Source organism: Tachypleus tridentatus, chromosome 12, assembly GCF_004210375.1.
Source record: "Tachypleus tridentatus isolate NWPU-2018 chromosome 12, ASM421037v1, whole genome shotgun sequence".
NCBI lineage: Eukaryota > Metazoa > Arthropoda > Merostomata > Xiphosura > Limulidae > Tachypleus > Tachypleus tridentatus.
Window position 1 is genome coordinate 9,935,938 of NC_134836.1, and position 16,611 is coordinate 9,952,548.

Below are 16,611 nucleotides of genomic sequence, written 5' to 3' on the forward strand. Positions count from 1 at the left end.
CTTATACCAGCTTATAATAAAGTGAAAAGTTGTTTCGATGTTAATAATCTTGGTGACAAAGTGTAGGTATACAATCCCCACTGCAAAAAAATTAAATTAAAAGTTAAGCAAGTTTTTGGAAAGGACATCTGTTGTACTGAAAAAACCATGTGATTTACATAATCCATAAGTCATTTACCATGACTGTCTCCAGAAAAACACTGGCAAAACAATTTGGTAGCTCCAGAGAAGAATTTGTTGTAGGAAACTCAACCAGCTGAAGGGCCCAGAGTTCTTGAAAAGATCACTTTCAGGGAATCAACAAAAACAGAACCACCATTGGATTTGACCAACCACCTGCCCAAAGAATTCAAGTAACACGACAGCAAGTAAAGACAAGAGACAAAACACCATCTCATCTATACACCATGGGCTTCAGAAGATAAAACCACAGTTTAGTGAAGTGTTTTATTTTTGTAACAGAACTGTTCAAGGGACTTCACAATCCAGGAAGGGGTCAGTGTTGTAAGCTATACTCTTCAATGTTGTAATTTAGATGTTAGCTAGAGGACACATTAAAATCAAAGGTCTTAAAAGTAGTCCTACAATACTTATAATGTTTGTGAATATTAGTGATCAACAAAGTGGTCAAAGTGTCTAGAAACAAAACTACATTATAAATACAAAAATCACTGAAGCACTGAGTCAATTTTTCAGTGGGGTAGAGTGGCAGCCATAGTGAAATATTCAGAACAGGGCTAATAACTGCATAAATTCAGTTACTGTACAAATAAGTTCAGCTGTATCTTAGTTGTAGTGCCACTACTAAGTAATTCTATTGAAAGTCAAAACATTATTAGAAGACTTAGACCCACAACTGTTTATTACTGATACTGAGAGTAGCCTGTAGCAAACATTAAGGAAGAAATAACTAAAACTATAATTAATTAATGGACTGGACTTTCCAATGTTTTCACCAACTAACCTATAAGAACCTTCCCAATGAAAACAAGCATTAAAACATTATTTGATAACATAAAACAAATTTATGTTGGTGAGAATAACTTACTTATATCTTACCTGATACACTTTAGCAACTATAACTTTCATTCTTCCTTTCCTAAAAACTTGTCCTTTCAATACAAACTCAGATTCCAATCTAAAACGTAAGAGAAAAAGCAATTAGACATTATTAACTGGACATTATGTAAAACACTACCTAATAATTTATGTAAAAACAAAAATACCAAGATAATTTTTGTTTGCATAAAACCATCATTAACATGAGAACAATCCAGAAAGCTGTTTTAATATCTTAATATTCTTATTTATCATTAAAGGTAACAACAACAACAACATACACAACCTTTTTCACATAAGTACCTCAAAAAATGTTTGTTTTTAATGTAATGAACAAGAATAGTTGTATTACATTTTACAACAAAGGATACAATATTTGTGATAACAGGCATGGTCCAGATGCTAAACAATAATAACTGTGCCTTTCAAGTATGATCAATTCGTGGTCAACAACATGTTTCATGCTGCATATAGTGTATTCATTAATGTTTCTGTGTTATACCAGTTAATTTTTTTTGTCATATCTACAAATAATTCTAATAATGTCATCAATTTTCTTATGAAAATTTTGGAGTAAACACAGACTGAACTGTTTCTTTCTATAACCACCTTAAACAATTAACAAAGTCTATGGTGTTTTTTCTGATGCACTTTACTACCAAATGCATAAAGGTTACTTTTAGGCACAATCCAGTGCTTTAACAGTTTGTATGATTTTTAAAATTACCTTTCTTATGTTACATTGACAATGACTATAAAAATGCTCGAGACAGTTTATTTAAAATAAAATTGTTTGTTTGTTTGTTTTTAAATTTTGCACAAAGTTCCACGAGGGCTATCTGTGCTAGCCATCCCTAATTTAGCAGTGTAAGACTAGAGGGAAGGCAGCTAGTCATCACCACCCACTGCCAACTCTTCAACTACTCTTTTTATCAACAAATAGTGGGATTGATCATCACATTATAACACCCCCATGGCTGAAAGGGGAGCATGTTTGGTGTGACGAGGATTTGAACCCATGACCCTCAGATTACAAGTCAAGCACCTGATCATGCCAGGCCCTTAAAATTGTAACAAGAAGCAATTTCTTGCTGTTGGTCAGTTACATACAACTTAGTCTTAGTCCATCTGTCTCTTAACTGTAGATCCCATAGACACACAATAGAATAAGCACACTCATGAATGAGTATGGAAAACTTAACAAAAGGAAAGTCTAGACTATCATGATTATCAACCTTTCTACAAAAACCTGAAAACATAATAACTAGTAAATAACCTTCCCAATCCATTTCTTGAGCTAATAAGACCTATTCATCTAGGTTTTAATGTCATGAAGAAATTTCTCCTTGAAATAAATACTTTCCTTTCATGTAGTGAAGCTATGTAAAGTTATGCCTAACTGATATACACGAGTCAATATGGTAACATTCAACAAATAATTATATTCCATAAAAAATAACACTGTGCCAACTGTTTCTTTATCATTAAATGCATAGAAGTTGTACTGAAAGCTATTTATACACATACACACAGGGGAGGACAAAAACAAGTGACTACCTTGAAAATGTTGTTAATTTTTTTATATCTTTCATTAGATAATAAAAAAATATGTAAAACTACAATTGTAAAATGCATTCAGTGAGATCTGTTCAAATATGATATCAAATCCTAATTTTAACACTGGCTTTCATAAATACCTGAACTTTTCATGATTTTAGTTACATATTCTCAAAGTGTTGTGCATCTGCTGCAGTGTCTTACATCTTCTTATTACAGTTAGTCTACAAAATGATCAAACAAGTAGAAAGAAAGAAATACAACTAAAAATATATAAAATCATTAATTGGTAAATATGATAAATGTTGATTTTAAATTTTAAAATGTTATAATAATCTGACATCAAAAACCCATCAAACTTTAATTTTTTTATGTGAAAAACAGTTTTTTACTCCAATATCAAGTTCAATGTGGCACTTAAACCTCAAATAACATTATAGGCAACAAAGAACCATTTGACTCTTCAAGGTTGTCCCTGCAAACCCACCACTATGTAAAACTTTAAATCAACCCTTTGTCTTTCAGAAAAAAAACATTTTCCATACATGTATTTCAAAAAGATATTCACCTCTCTACACCACTAAGAGATATATATTACCTTGTATGCAATTACCGTAGAATTTCCTATGTAGCCACAAGCCTTAAAAAACTCCCACCCTTACATCTATCTTTGCATATTGTGCCAGCTTATGTTTTAATTATAATGCTATAGCCTTCCATCAATAAAAAGGTGACAGAACCTCCATGCACAGTAATCCCTGTAAGAATAGGTTCATTCTTGACAAAGCAAATGGGAAGGGTATGATGGTAGTACAGAGAAGTATTTATTTGAAGTTATAATTTTTCTATATTGAAAATTTTATTTCCTACACAGTACAATACTGCCTCCCTCATGCCGTCTACTATATGGAAAAATATTTTTGCAAGCCACAAGCCTCGAACTCCCACATACCCCATGATCATTGTGGTTCAACTGCATCTTGCATGTGCTCATTGTGAGACAGCCCAACACCAATGGGTGTATAACACACTTTCCTGCCACAAGTGACTCTGTGATCAATTCAACTGAACTATAATGTCAAATTTAGGAAGGGTGGGAAGTGTGAGGGATAGTAAGTATCTATCAGAAATACATTTTCAGTGTAGGAAAATAATACCTTTGATATAGTACACTACTTTTGTTCACATATACATGTAGCTAAAATCCCATACTGACCAAGTGGAGGGATTGGTGTGAAGGACAAAAATTAGTATCCTTTCAAAGCATCTAAAACACACCCCAGAATTGTGATCCCTGCAGTAATGCATCATATGTGGGAGATCACACCACTTATGTTCAGTGTGGAAACAATTGTCACACACACAGTCAACAAATGGAAGGTCACAACCAAAAAGAAAAGAAAAATGGTTGAATTGGAATCTGAATCAAGTATTTCACAATCTCAATCCTACAGAAGAAATATCCAGAGATATGGGAAAAGCTAAAATGGATGTGTTTCAAGGGGAAAAGTGGCTATAGTGTGACAGACTGAAAGCAGCAGGTCAATTCCAGTCCAAAAACAATCGGTATCAGAATTATAATCTTCGATCTGTGATTAGAGGAGAGTCCACAGTGTCTTCACCTCAAGTTCAGTAGAATAGAAGCGTATACTGTGCAAACCAATATATGAAAAAGGCACATTTTATAAATGCACAACTAACTATAAATCCAGAAACCCAACATCAAAATAAGTGCAGTAAAAAGATTGCTCATGTGAAACATTACATCAAACTCAAACAGGCTGGCATCTGATAAGTGAAAAACAATTTCTAAGTTCAGTACCCCAACCTAATTGTGCTGGAAGTAAGAGGGTAAAACCTCCAAAGTGGTAACATGAACTTCAGAATTCATGATGTAATGATGAAAAATTAGTAAAAAATAAGAACAAAGATAAATTATCATGTAAAACCACAGAAATAAACTGTAGTACAGACATTTCCACTTTATATGAGATATTAACTCTTTTGGCGAAATTGGCGACCTCAGTCGATTTGAAGGCTCAGCAAAGCAGGTGACCTTCCTGTTATTCTTATGTATTGAACTTAACATATATAGTATTGGGTACAATCACTGAACATTTCAGGGACTCTTGTTGAGTTATTGCCAAGATATCATCTTTTAGTACAGATACTGTAATTAGTTGAAGTATCAAACATATATATATTCAGCGCCATGCTAAACATTAAAAAAGTTGTTATTCAGTGCTGAAAGGGTTAATGCAAAAAACACTTGAAAAGAACACGATAAAAAATACCTGCACTAGAGCACTGCCTGACAAAAAGTGATAGTTCAATAGTATTTAATAGAGGGAGTCACATGGATCAGGAGGGTGTGTTGCACTCCTGTTGGTGAAGGGTTGTCCCATAATTATTCACCTGCAAGATGCAGTTGAACCACAATGACCATGGAGTATTGGGAGCAAAAGGCTTGTGACATGTGAAAAAACATTTTGTCTATAGAGGGTAGCATTGAAAGAGAATAACTACAGGTATGACCAGAATAAATGTACGATATCAGAAATACATCTTTAGATAAAGAAAATGTTATCTTCAGAATCCTATTTATCTCTGCACCACTAAGAGTTAGAATCTCACCCTGAAAATGAAGGAAGAGATGGTGTAGACTAATTACAAAAATGAGAGCTCCTTTCTGACAAGTGACATAAAGAAAAAGTCCTTGAGGCAATTTATATGAAATCAGGGTTTGCCTAGAGAAGCCATACTCAATGGGAGACTAGATCCTTCTCAAACATGGAATACTATCTGCCCAGCTTGTTTTCATTTTATTTTTTGATATATTACAGATATTTACAATAAAGAATATTGACTAAACCCAGTTCCAGTGGTAACAAGTCACAAAGTTGGGCAAAGCATGAGAATGTGTAATGTGGCTAGGCCCCAAGGCCATTCCATCTTAGAGGAATACTTATCTGAGATAAGATATTGTACTTACTGATGTACCATGTTCTTCCTGAGGCACATCCATATGCCATCAGAATGGAAATATCTACCAATAATTGACTGATACATACTGTAACTGGGCGTACTGTAAAATAGGTAATAATCCAGTCATATATCTCAAACAAGTGGTGGGTCTAAATGGTACATTACTGGGAGGGGGGGCACCATTCCCAGAAAGAAGCTTTCCATATCTTTCTAGTGTTTAGGACTGGGAAAGTAAGGGTTCTTTTGTACTCCACTAGAAGAAAATGGAGGTGGGAAATACCCAATGGAGAGAACACCAAAGTGTGCCCTTGTGGACCACTGTCATGAGACACAGTCATCTGAAATTGGGTCTCAATCAAGAGACAGTATAGTGATTAAAGATAGTAAATGTGGGCCAAATGAAAATGGCAGGCCCACTCCTAGAGGTATCTTTCATTTTGTAAAAGAGGTAAAAAATGGTCATGTCAGTTACATAGGCATACTGCCCAAGCAGAATTGCAAAAAACTTTAACTAAACAACAGGCACTAAGCAGAAGCAGACAAGTTTAATTCTTTTCATTCTACCCACCCAATAAATATTTCAAGTGAGTATTCCTTGTGAGGCAATGCCAACCACATGGCAGGTTCCAATACTACAAAACATGAAAAAATAAAGAGTATGGTTCCTAATGTAACACATGATCTGGTGAGTTTTATCTCATCCTGTTCATTTTTATGTTTTAGTTGAGGAAGTTGCAATTTGTCAGAATGTGTACAGAAACCATGTTAGATAGATGGAGGTGCCATGAAATCTATGAATATCATTGAAATGACTGAAAAATGCAAAAGCAAAAAATAAGCACACTAGAGGCTCTAGGTTGATTATAGGATGGTGACTGGAAGGAAACTATTCAATGATGCAAGTAATGTGAGATGTTGTCAACGTACTATCCTGTAAGATCTCTTCCAAGGGCTGGTAATAAAGAGATGAGAGGTTGTGATATGCTCAATATGACAGAAGACAAAAAGTGTAAGATCAGACTCAGCTAAAGAAAGATGTGTGAAATATATGAGTTGTTGAACCCAATCACTGAAGGTGGAAAGGGGCAGGTCATGAGAGGAGGAGGTTTGCTACAGTAAAAATAAGGAATGACAGTTTCCAGGGAAAAGGGGCAACCACAACAAGGCAACAACAAACAATCTGTAAAGACACAATAGACAACCAGGATCAGAACGATCATATACTGAAGAAATAGATATGCAACATTGCTCTCCTGGGAAGAAAGTAGTAGCCTGGTAGTAGTATCACCTGGTCTCTATGACTGAGTATAAGAGACTTCCAAGACATAAATGTCTGAACAATTATGATCGCAAGTAAAGAGAAGAAAATATGTTTTAAAAGACAAATAATACAAGGAGAAGGAGACCAAAGGCTCAAAGAATATATGTATAAGTTCAAAGAACAACACAAGTGCCCCAATTGGGAAGACGAAACAAATTAGAGAAAGGGAATGATAGACAAAAGAAATCTTAGAGAGGTCTGTGAACTCAAGTGAAATGGATTATAACCAATCAAGAGATAAAAGTTTCTGGAAAAGCCCTTGTTGAGAAGTCTGGCAAAAAAGGAAGATGTGAAATTGTAGGATAACCCAGTCAATGAGAATGTAGGAGAGACCAAGAAAGTAGACAATCCATTTATGTTAACAAAAAGTGAGAGAAGAAGGTAGAAGATCTACAAAAAGGAAAGAGAAAATAAACTTCTCTGCAGGAAAATTCCATACATTTCATAAGGGATCAAATAAATCCCACACATGAAGACAAAGATACGATGCTTCATCAAGAAAAATGGGTGACTGAGGTTGACAGTGAAAATGAACTTGGAAACAGGCGGAAGGAATACCAAAATAAATAAAGAGAAAACTGATCAAAATAGCAAAAAAACTCCAGTACATAATAAAAACCATCAACATCTGCATACAGGTGGTGACAAGGAAAGAATAAGCCAATGATAATGTGATAGTACTCATGGAGGTTGTATTACTTTCCTATTCGCTGGCATAATACATGCAGACATGTGTAGGAGTGAGAGTATGTATAACGTAATAACTTTTAGTGGTGAAGAAAGGTAAGTAGTATTTCTGAATTATAAACTCCCTCCTTAAACTCTTGAAAAATGCTAGCTTCCACTAATTCTGACAGCAACTCATATCATAACCCTGCTAGAGAAATAAAACTGTAGTTCAGCCTATCATTTTTTTAAATCTTATACTTTTCTTTTCTCACCTTTTAACCTACATAATTCATCACAAAGGAATCAAAGACTTGATATCTCATCAATCTTTTGGATATTCTTGTAAACTTCAATAAGATCACCTCTTACCCTTCTTTACTCAAAAGAAACTAGATTAAGCAATCATATTACATCCACAAAGGATAACCATTCCATTGTCAGAAATCCCATCTTAGCCCTCCTCTAAACCCTTTCTGAGAAGTCAATTTCATTTCTTAGGAATAGAGTATAAAACTGTTAACATTATTCAAAGTGAGGCCTAACTTGTCACTTGTAAATAGATAATTATTTCTTTTGTCTTGTAATCAATGTCTACTTCTCACAATTTTATCAATAAAAACAGAGTGCTATCTGGCTTAACTGACTTACCCACCACTACTAAGATCCTTTTGTTTCATACACACTACTAATTATACTGAGTAATTCAAATTATGATAATTACTTAAATACATAACCATGCATTGAATATAACTAAAAGCAATTTGCCAAACTATTTGTTCAGCTTATTGACTAATTCAATTCATTCTGTAATACTTATCATCCTCAAAGTAGTTAGAAATACCCAAGAGATAAATGTCATCAGCAAACTTTATTAATTCACTTATTATGTCCCTTTCAATATTATTAATGTAAACAAGATAAAGCAAAAACCCAAGCACTGGTACATGCCACAAGAAACAAGTCTAGTTTAACTGAATTCCATTAACAACAACTTTCTGCTTTTAGTCACCAAACTACACTACAATCCAATGAACTATTCTTTCTCCAACCTCCACTGATGTAACTTTCATAGCTAATTTTCTGTGTAGTACCTTGTTAAAAGTTTTTTGATAATTTAAGTATACCAAGTACACACATTTTCTACTATTCAAACAGGTAACACCCTTGAGTAAAAGTAACAATTACTAGAGAAAAATTTTCCTTTAGTGAATCTTTGTTGATTTTCTTTTGCAGTTTATTTCACTAAATGATTTTACTAAATCTTTGTTACAAGACTCTATAGCATTTTTCTCATTATAGAAGATAGACTAACCAATCCCCAAATTATCTTAAATAAAAAAAAACATTAAAAACTTTCAAATCCTCAAACACATGCCACTGTCTATTGACTTATGAAAAATGGAAGAGCTAAGACAAGTATCGAGCAACTTCAATAGTAGACAGGCTTACTAAAAACTTCAGAAGTAGAAATGAAAAATGACTTCCTAGCTGTAAGCTCTATTTAAATTAGGTGTGTAACATCCATGAAATATTACAAGTAATTCTACAGCAAATATACCAAACAAGTTAATTTCAAGGATTCACTAATGCAAGTGGCATATAAATCAGGTGTGGAAAGTAAAATGTTACTTTTAGCACTGAGACCAGACTATGTAGTTATGAGTTGTGAATTTCAACTTGTTTCTTTTCAGTAGACTTATGGTAGAATGTGTTATTTTACTTCTGTAACAGTAAAAAAATAAATTTGATGTTCCATGCCATGACAGTTACAATTAAAACTAACAAAGATAGTTTTTTTTTTATATACACATAAACATTTATGTTTATTCTGATTTACTAACAATATCCACACATTATACACTATTTTTTCTGAACAGCCCTAATGATTCATGAGAAATATGAATGGGTCTAAGCCTATATTATACATAGTGTTTTGTTTTTATTATTATTGCATGTTTTCATTCACCAATACCTTACCATTTTTTAAGTCCTACAAAATAATACTTTAACTACATAAATTAATTTTCATTTACCTAAAACCTAATTCTGTGAGAAACTGCACCAAGTTTTTGGACGTACTAACATCAATGGAACTACGAACTAAGGTTGGTCTATTTTTGTCACCAACTTCTGGCTGCCCAATGTAACGAAGGTGCCTAATATGTAAAACAAATTACAATCACATGACGTAATGTTAAATAAATATCAAACAAAAAATCAATGTGATAGTGCATAAATTAAAATGTTCTTAATTCACGCAATATCATGTTGTTCCTTTTTTTATGTGTAATGTTACTATTTCTATAGTTTTGCTGTAAAAATAACTTACAAATATATAATATTGACAACAAGTGTTGTATTTATTACATTGATAAACTTCTGAACTATCTAACTTTTGTTAACATATCTATAATACTTTCTTTGTTTTGGCTTGTAGACAAGAACCCATGTACACATACATAAAACATACAAGATTCAGATATCATAATCTACTTTTTGGCTCAGCTTTACCACACAACTCACAAGCATAAATTATATACACAGGAAAAACGTGTACTTCTTTCAACTTCAACTTGAAGACAGTAAAAAGCAGCTATTAGTTTACATAAATGACAGAAATATACTGAATTAAAAAGAGATTCTTAAAATTAGTTTGAAAAAATAGTTTTTTTAGAATGTTATACTTTTGTCTTCTCACCCTTTAACCTACATAATTCATCACACAGGAATCAAAGACTGTTGTTGTTGTTTGGTGTTTTATGATGCAAAGTAACTAGGCTATGTGTTGCCAAACATCTGGTAAAAAAACAACAACAAAAATACAGTAAAATTATTTTAAAGTGTAAAAGGAAATTAAATTAAAACAAAAACAGTGGCCCAACATCAGATAAAAACTCAAATAGAATTAAAAAGTCCAATGGCTTGTAAAAATTAAAAACATTTTTAAGATGTACAGTGTCACAATTGCCAATGACACTGTCCAACATAAGAGGTAAACCCATAGTAAAAACACATCGAAAATGATGCCTTCTCTCACAGTCATAATGTAAACATAACAGTAAAATGTAGGCTATTCTGACTTACGTGTCACACAGACTACACCTTGGTGCATAAGTCCAAGATAAAAGAAAGTAATAAGTTAAAAAACTGTGACAATTTCCTTCTTCTGACCCTTATGAAAACAAGACAACCAAAGTCCAATAGTTGGTTGGTTTGGTGTTTTATGGCACAAAGCAGCTAGGCTATCTGTTCCAATCATTGAGTAAAAAGGTAAAATTAAAGTAAAATTAGGAAAGTTGAAAAATGAAATTAAGGTAAAATAAAAAAGGTTAAAAAGCATAAAACCAATGTTTACATCTAGTCTACAGCATTAAAAGAAAAACTACAGTAATATAAGTTGTAGAGGTATTTCTGTAGCACAACTGTAATTATTGTAACTCGCCAGCCAGGAAGACTAACAGGTTAGTACAAAAACCACCATCAGTCACCTGAAGTTGGCCTTTCCAGTCCTGGTTCTGAGTTACTTGATGTTATGGCCATTTTCAAAAAGTATAAAAGTTTTGAAAGACTTGTAGCAAAATTTTAATAATAACTCACCAGGATGACTAACAGGTAATTCGAACAGCAGCGTTAGTCACCTGAAGTTGGCCTTTCCAGTCTTGGTTTTGAGTTATTTGACTTCACAGCCATTTCCTAATTTCAAATTGAACTAGATGGACTGTGATTCTTAAAAGGGAATCTCATTAAAAAAGGACAAATGAATAAATTACAAAACTAAATTGCATTACAAAGATTAATGGTCTTTAAAAAACTAAAAAAAATTCCAAGGTGGGCACTGTCACCATCACCAATAACAAAGTCTAACATTATGGAACAACCTTGGGGCAGAATACAGTTAAATTAGCACCATTCTGGAAAGTCATAAAGACATCAAGAAAGTAAAATGTGGTTTACTGTGACCAGAGTATCACACAAACAACACATTGGTGCATCAGTTCTAGATAAAAGAAAATGATGAGTTAAAAAACTATAACCAATGTGTAGTCTAGTTAGAACAACTTCCTCTTTCCCATCCTTATGGAAGCAAGATGGCCAAAGTCCAATATAGAGTTTTATTTGGAAAAGCTTGTTGTCACATTGCTCATTCTAAGTCGACTGCCAATTGGCATAGAGCCAAGCCTTGAATATAGGACCATAGTCCATGTATGGAACAGGCACAGCAGTGATAGCATCAGAGCAGATAGATTTAGCTGCAGCATCAGCAAGCTCATTCCCATGAATACCAACATGGCCAGGTATCCAGAAAAACTGGATAGAAGTAGATGTTAAAGATAATTGGGCCAGTCAGATTTGAATATCGACGAGAACAGGGTGTGAAGTAACGTGAAGTGATTTCAAAGCCAGTAGAGAACTAAGCGAGTCAGTATAAATAGTGCAGTTTGAGTATTGTTTAGTTTCTCTGTGATCCAGGGCAAGAGAAATGGCTTACAGTTAAGCAGTGAACACAGAAGCTGTAGAGGGAATTCTGGTTTGAACCACCAAACCACAACAAACTATGGTAGAGCCCACATAGTTACCTGATTTTCAACCATCTGTATAAATAAAAGTGGAAGGATGGTTCAAAAGATGTTTAGAAAATAACAGACAGTATTTCCAATCAGGAGTGTCTGCTTTTCTAAAATGACTTAAAGATAGGTCATATTTGGGAGCTATAAGAAGCCATGGTGGGATGGGCTGACCAGTGGATACAGCAATGTTATCCACGGACAAACCCAATTCATCCAACTGCGCCTAGATACAAAGGCCAAAAGGATTGATTGATTTAGTGTTTTGTGGCACAAAGCAGCTAGGCTATCTGTGCCAAAGGTCCATTAAAAGGTAAAAATAAATTAAATGTAGTAAAATACAAAAAAGGAAATGAAGGTAAAACAAAACATCATTGAAAAACAGAAAAAGCATAAAACCAATGTTGACACCTAGTCTACAATGTTAAGAGAGAAAGCAGAGTAAGAGAAATTGTAAAGGACTTTCTCTAGCAAAATGGTAATGATCATAACCCACCAGGAAGACAAACAGGTAAGTACAAGAACCACCATCAGTCACCTGAAGTTGGCCTTTCCAGTCCTGGTTCCAGGTTATGTTGTCATGACAGCCATTATCAAGAGGTAAAATAAGAAAAGTGTTAAAGACATATTGCAAAATCATAATAAAAATTAGCCAAATGTCCTGTAAAAAGGTAAAAGTAAAGTAAATTTAATAAAATTCATAAAAGGAAACAAAGGTATAAACAAAACAACAATTAAAGACAATAAATGGCATAAAACGAATGTTGATATCCAGTCTACAAAGTTGTAAAGGACTTTCTGAAGCACAATGGTGATGATAATAACCCACCAGGAAGACTAACAGGTAAGTACAAGAACCACCGTCAGTCACCTAAAATTGGTCTTTCCAGTCCTGGTTCTGGGTTATGTGTCATTACGGCCAGTACCAAAAGGTAAAGTAATAAAAGTGTTAAAAGACATGCAGCAAAAGTGTAATAACTCGCCAGGACGACTAACGAGTAGTTCAAACGGGTAGTTCAAACAGCCGCGTTAGTCACCTGAAGTTGGCCTTTCCAGTCCTGGTGTTGAGTTATTTAATGTTCTGACCATTTTCCAATGTCAAATTGAACTAGAGAGATTGAGACTCTGAAAAGGGAACCCCAATTAAAAAGGTGTAATGAATAAATATCAAACACTTAAATAAGATTAAAAAGATTAATGGCCATTTAAAAACTAAAAACTTTATCAAGGTGGACAGTGTCACCATCACCAATAACACTGTCCAATGTTACAGACAAACCCTAGGACAGAACATGTTTAAAATAGTGCTGTCGTTGAGAGTCGTAACAATGGCAGAAAAGTAAAATGTGGCTTACAGTGATTTGAGTGTTACACAAACTACATACTGGTGCATCAGTTCCAGATAAAAGGAAATGATGAGTTAACAAACTGTGACCAATGTGTAGTCTAGTTAGAACAACTTCCTCCTTCCAAACCTTACAGAAGCTAGATGGCCAAAGCCCAATATAGAGTTTTATTTGAAAAAGCTTGTTGTCACATTGCTCACTCCAAGTGCACTGCCAGCTGGTACAGAGCTGAGCCTTGAATACAGGACCATAGTCAATGTACAGAATAAGCACAGTGGTGATAGTGCCAGAGCAGAGAGATTTAGCTACCATGTCTGCAAGCGCATTCCCGCGAATACCAACGTGGCCTGGTATCCAGAAAAACTGGATAGAAGTAGTTGTTAATGAGAAATGGGCCAGTCAATTTTGAATATCAGCGAGAACAGGGTGTGAGCCAACGTGAAGGGATTCCAAGGCCAGCAGAGAACTAAGGGAGTCAGCATAAATAGTGCAGTCAGAGTACTGCTCAGCTTCAATATGATCCAGGGCAAGAGATATGGCATACAGTTCAGCAGTGAACACAGAAGCTGTAGAGGGGATTCTGCGTGCAACAACCGAATCACAACAAACCATGGCAGAGCCCACAGAAGTACCTGATTTGGAACCATCCATATAAATTGGAATGGAATGATTGTTTGAAAGATGTTCAGTAAATAAAAGATGGTACTTCCAATCAGGTGAATCTGCATTTTTCAGATGACTTAAAGAAAGATCACATTTGGGGGCTGTAATAAGCCATGGGGGGATGGGCTGACCTGTGGATTCTGCAATGTTATCCAAGGACAGACCCAATTCATCCAATTGCGCCTGGATGCAAAGGCCAAAAGGAGAAATGGCAGATCGTCTGTTCTGAAAAAGTATGGCCCACTGAGGAAGGAAAACATCCCCAGGTGGGATGCTTTGGTAAGGAACAAAGTTTCAAAGAATATAGTAAAGATAGTTGCAAACGGCAAAGGTGCAGAGAAGGTTCATGAGATTCAACGTATAAACTTTGAACTGGAGAGGTGCGGAAAGCCCCAGTGCAAAGTGGGAGTCCTTGGTGATGAATAGGGTCCAGCATCTTTAAGGCCAAGGGTCTGGCAGATCCAGTCGTGTTTTGATTGAATAAGAGCACGATATACTTTTAACATAGAACATCAATCTGCTCCCCAACTGGCAGTAGCCAGGACACGGAGGATGTTCAGTGCTCTTGTGCATTTGACCCGTAGCTGCTTTAAGTGTGGTATAAAGGTCAGCTTACGATCAAAGATAAGCCCCAAGAACTTGGTCTCAGGGACCACTGGCAGCAAAACTTCACCTATATGAAGTTCAGGATCAGGGTGAATACCCTGTTGGTGGCAAAAGTGCATGCAAATGGTTTTAGAGAGAAAGAAATTCAAGCTGTTCGCTATGGTCCACTTCAGTACACGATTGAGGGCAGTTTGTAGTTGCCGCTCAATATATCTCATGTTCGACGACTGACACGAGATGTGAAAGTCGTCGACATATAGCCCATTCGCAACAGTGAGATGGAGTTGTTCAGTGATGGCATTTATCTTTATACTGAAAAGTGTGACACTCAAAGCACAGCCCTGAGGGACTCCAAGTTCCTGTACAAAAGAACGGGAAAATGTTGAACCCACATGAACTTGGAATCTCCTGTCCATTAAAAATTTTTTAATAAACATGGATAAATGGCCACGTAACCCATATGTATGGAGGTCTCACAAAACGCCATACCTCCATGTTGTGTCAAAAGTTTTCTCAATGTCAAAGAATATTGATGCAAGATGTTGGTGTTTGAGAAGGGCTTCTCTGATTGATGTTTCAAATCGAATTAGGTGGTCTGTGGTGGAGTGCTGTCGTTGGAACCCACACTGGGTGGACGAGAGGAGATTGTTTGATTCAAGGAACCAAACAAGACAAGCATTAACCATCCTTTCTAAGGTCTTACAGAGACAGCTTATCAAAGCAATTGGATGGTAGTTTGAAGGAATCTTGGGATCTTTCCCTGGCTTAGAGAAAGGTAAAATAATAGCCTGGCACCAGGCATCAGGAAAAACATTCTCCTGCCAGATCTGGTTAAAGACAATTAGAAGGACATCGAGAGAAGCAGGAGATAGATGATGCATAGTGTACGTCATCAGGTCCAACAGATGTACTGGCAGACCGATGAAGGGCCATTTTCAGTTCCACCAGTGTAAAGGGACGATTATAGTCAAAGGGACAGTCAGTTCGAAAGGAAAGAGGTGTACACTCTGCCCGAGTCTTGATGGCCAAGAAGGTGGAGGAACAAGCAGAAGTGCCAGATACCCGACAAGAGCTTTCACCTGGAGTATTAGCGATGCGCTGGACATCAGCCACCTCCTGACCATCAGAGAACAAGATCGAGAAGGGGACAGAATTGTAGTGCCCAATGACCTTTCAAATCCTGTCCCATATGACCTTGGAACTGGTGGTAGAAGATATGCTAGTTGTGAACTTAATCCAAGATTACTTCTGGCTTTGACTTCTTACCCACCTAGCATGTGCACGGGCCCGTTGGAAAGCGACGCAGTTCGAAAGTGTGAGATATCTACGAAAAGCATCCCAGGCCCGTTTTTGAGCCTTCCGTGCTAAGTGGCAAGCAGGATTCCACCACGGACGAGGATATCGTGGAAAACATGTTGAGGTTTTAGGAATACACTGAGCAGCTACTTGTATAATACAGCCAGTTATCGCTGCCACACAGTCGACTACTGATGGCTGTTTCATGATGGCAGGATCAAGTTCTGCAAGAGCAGTGAAAGTGGACCAGTCTGCCTGATCCAGCTTCCACTGGGGAACGCGGGTAGGGTGGCATCGACCATGGCCAGTCTCTTCTCAAAAGTATAGGAAAATGGTCACTGCCTAGTGGATTATTGTCAACCCTCCATGAAGAATGGGAGAATAATAAAGGGGAGCAAACTAAGAGATCAATAGTGGTAAAGGACTGACTAGATACATGAAAATAAGTGGAAGAACCAGTACTGAAAAGAGAAAGGTTGTGATCAGAGAGCATATGCTCTATAGAGCGACTCCTCCCATCAATAACAGCACTTCCCCAGAGGGG

General features: G+C 35.9%; 1 protein-coding gene across 6 annotated transcripts in view; it reads right to left on the minus strand.

Moving 5' to 3' along the window:
• MED18 (mediator complex subunit 18) overlaps positions 1-16,611 on the minus strand; it is a 33,264-nt gene that overhangs the window by 6,956 nt on the left and 9,697 nt on the right. For all 6 annotated transcript variants that reach the window (XM_076471440.1, XM_076471438.1, XM_076471439.1 and 3 more), the window contains exons 4-5: positions 9,625-9,747; positions 1,060-1,138 (exon numbers count right to left, since the gene is read on the minus strand). In XM_076471440.1, the coding sequence (XP_076327555.1) occupies positions 1,060-1,138; positions 9,625-9,747 (202 nt within the window). The remainder of the gene's footprint in view (positions 1-1,059; positions 1,139-9,624; positions 9,748-16,611) is intronic.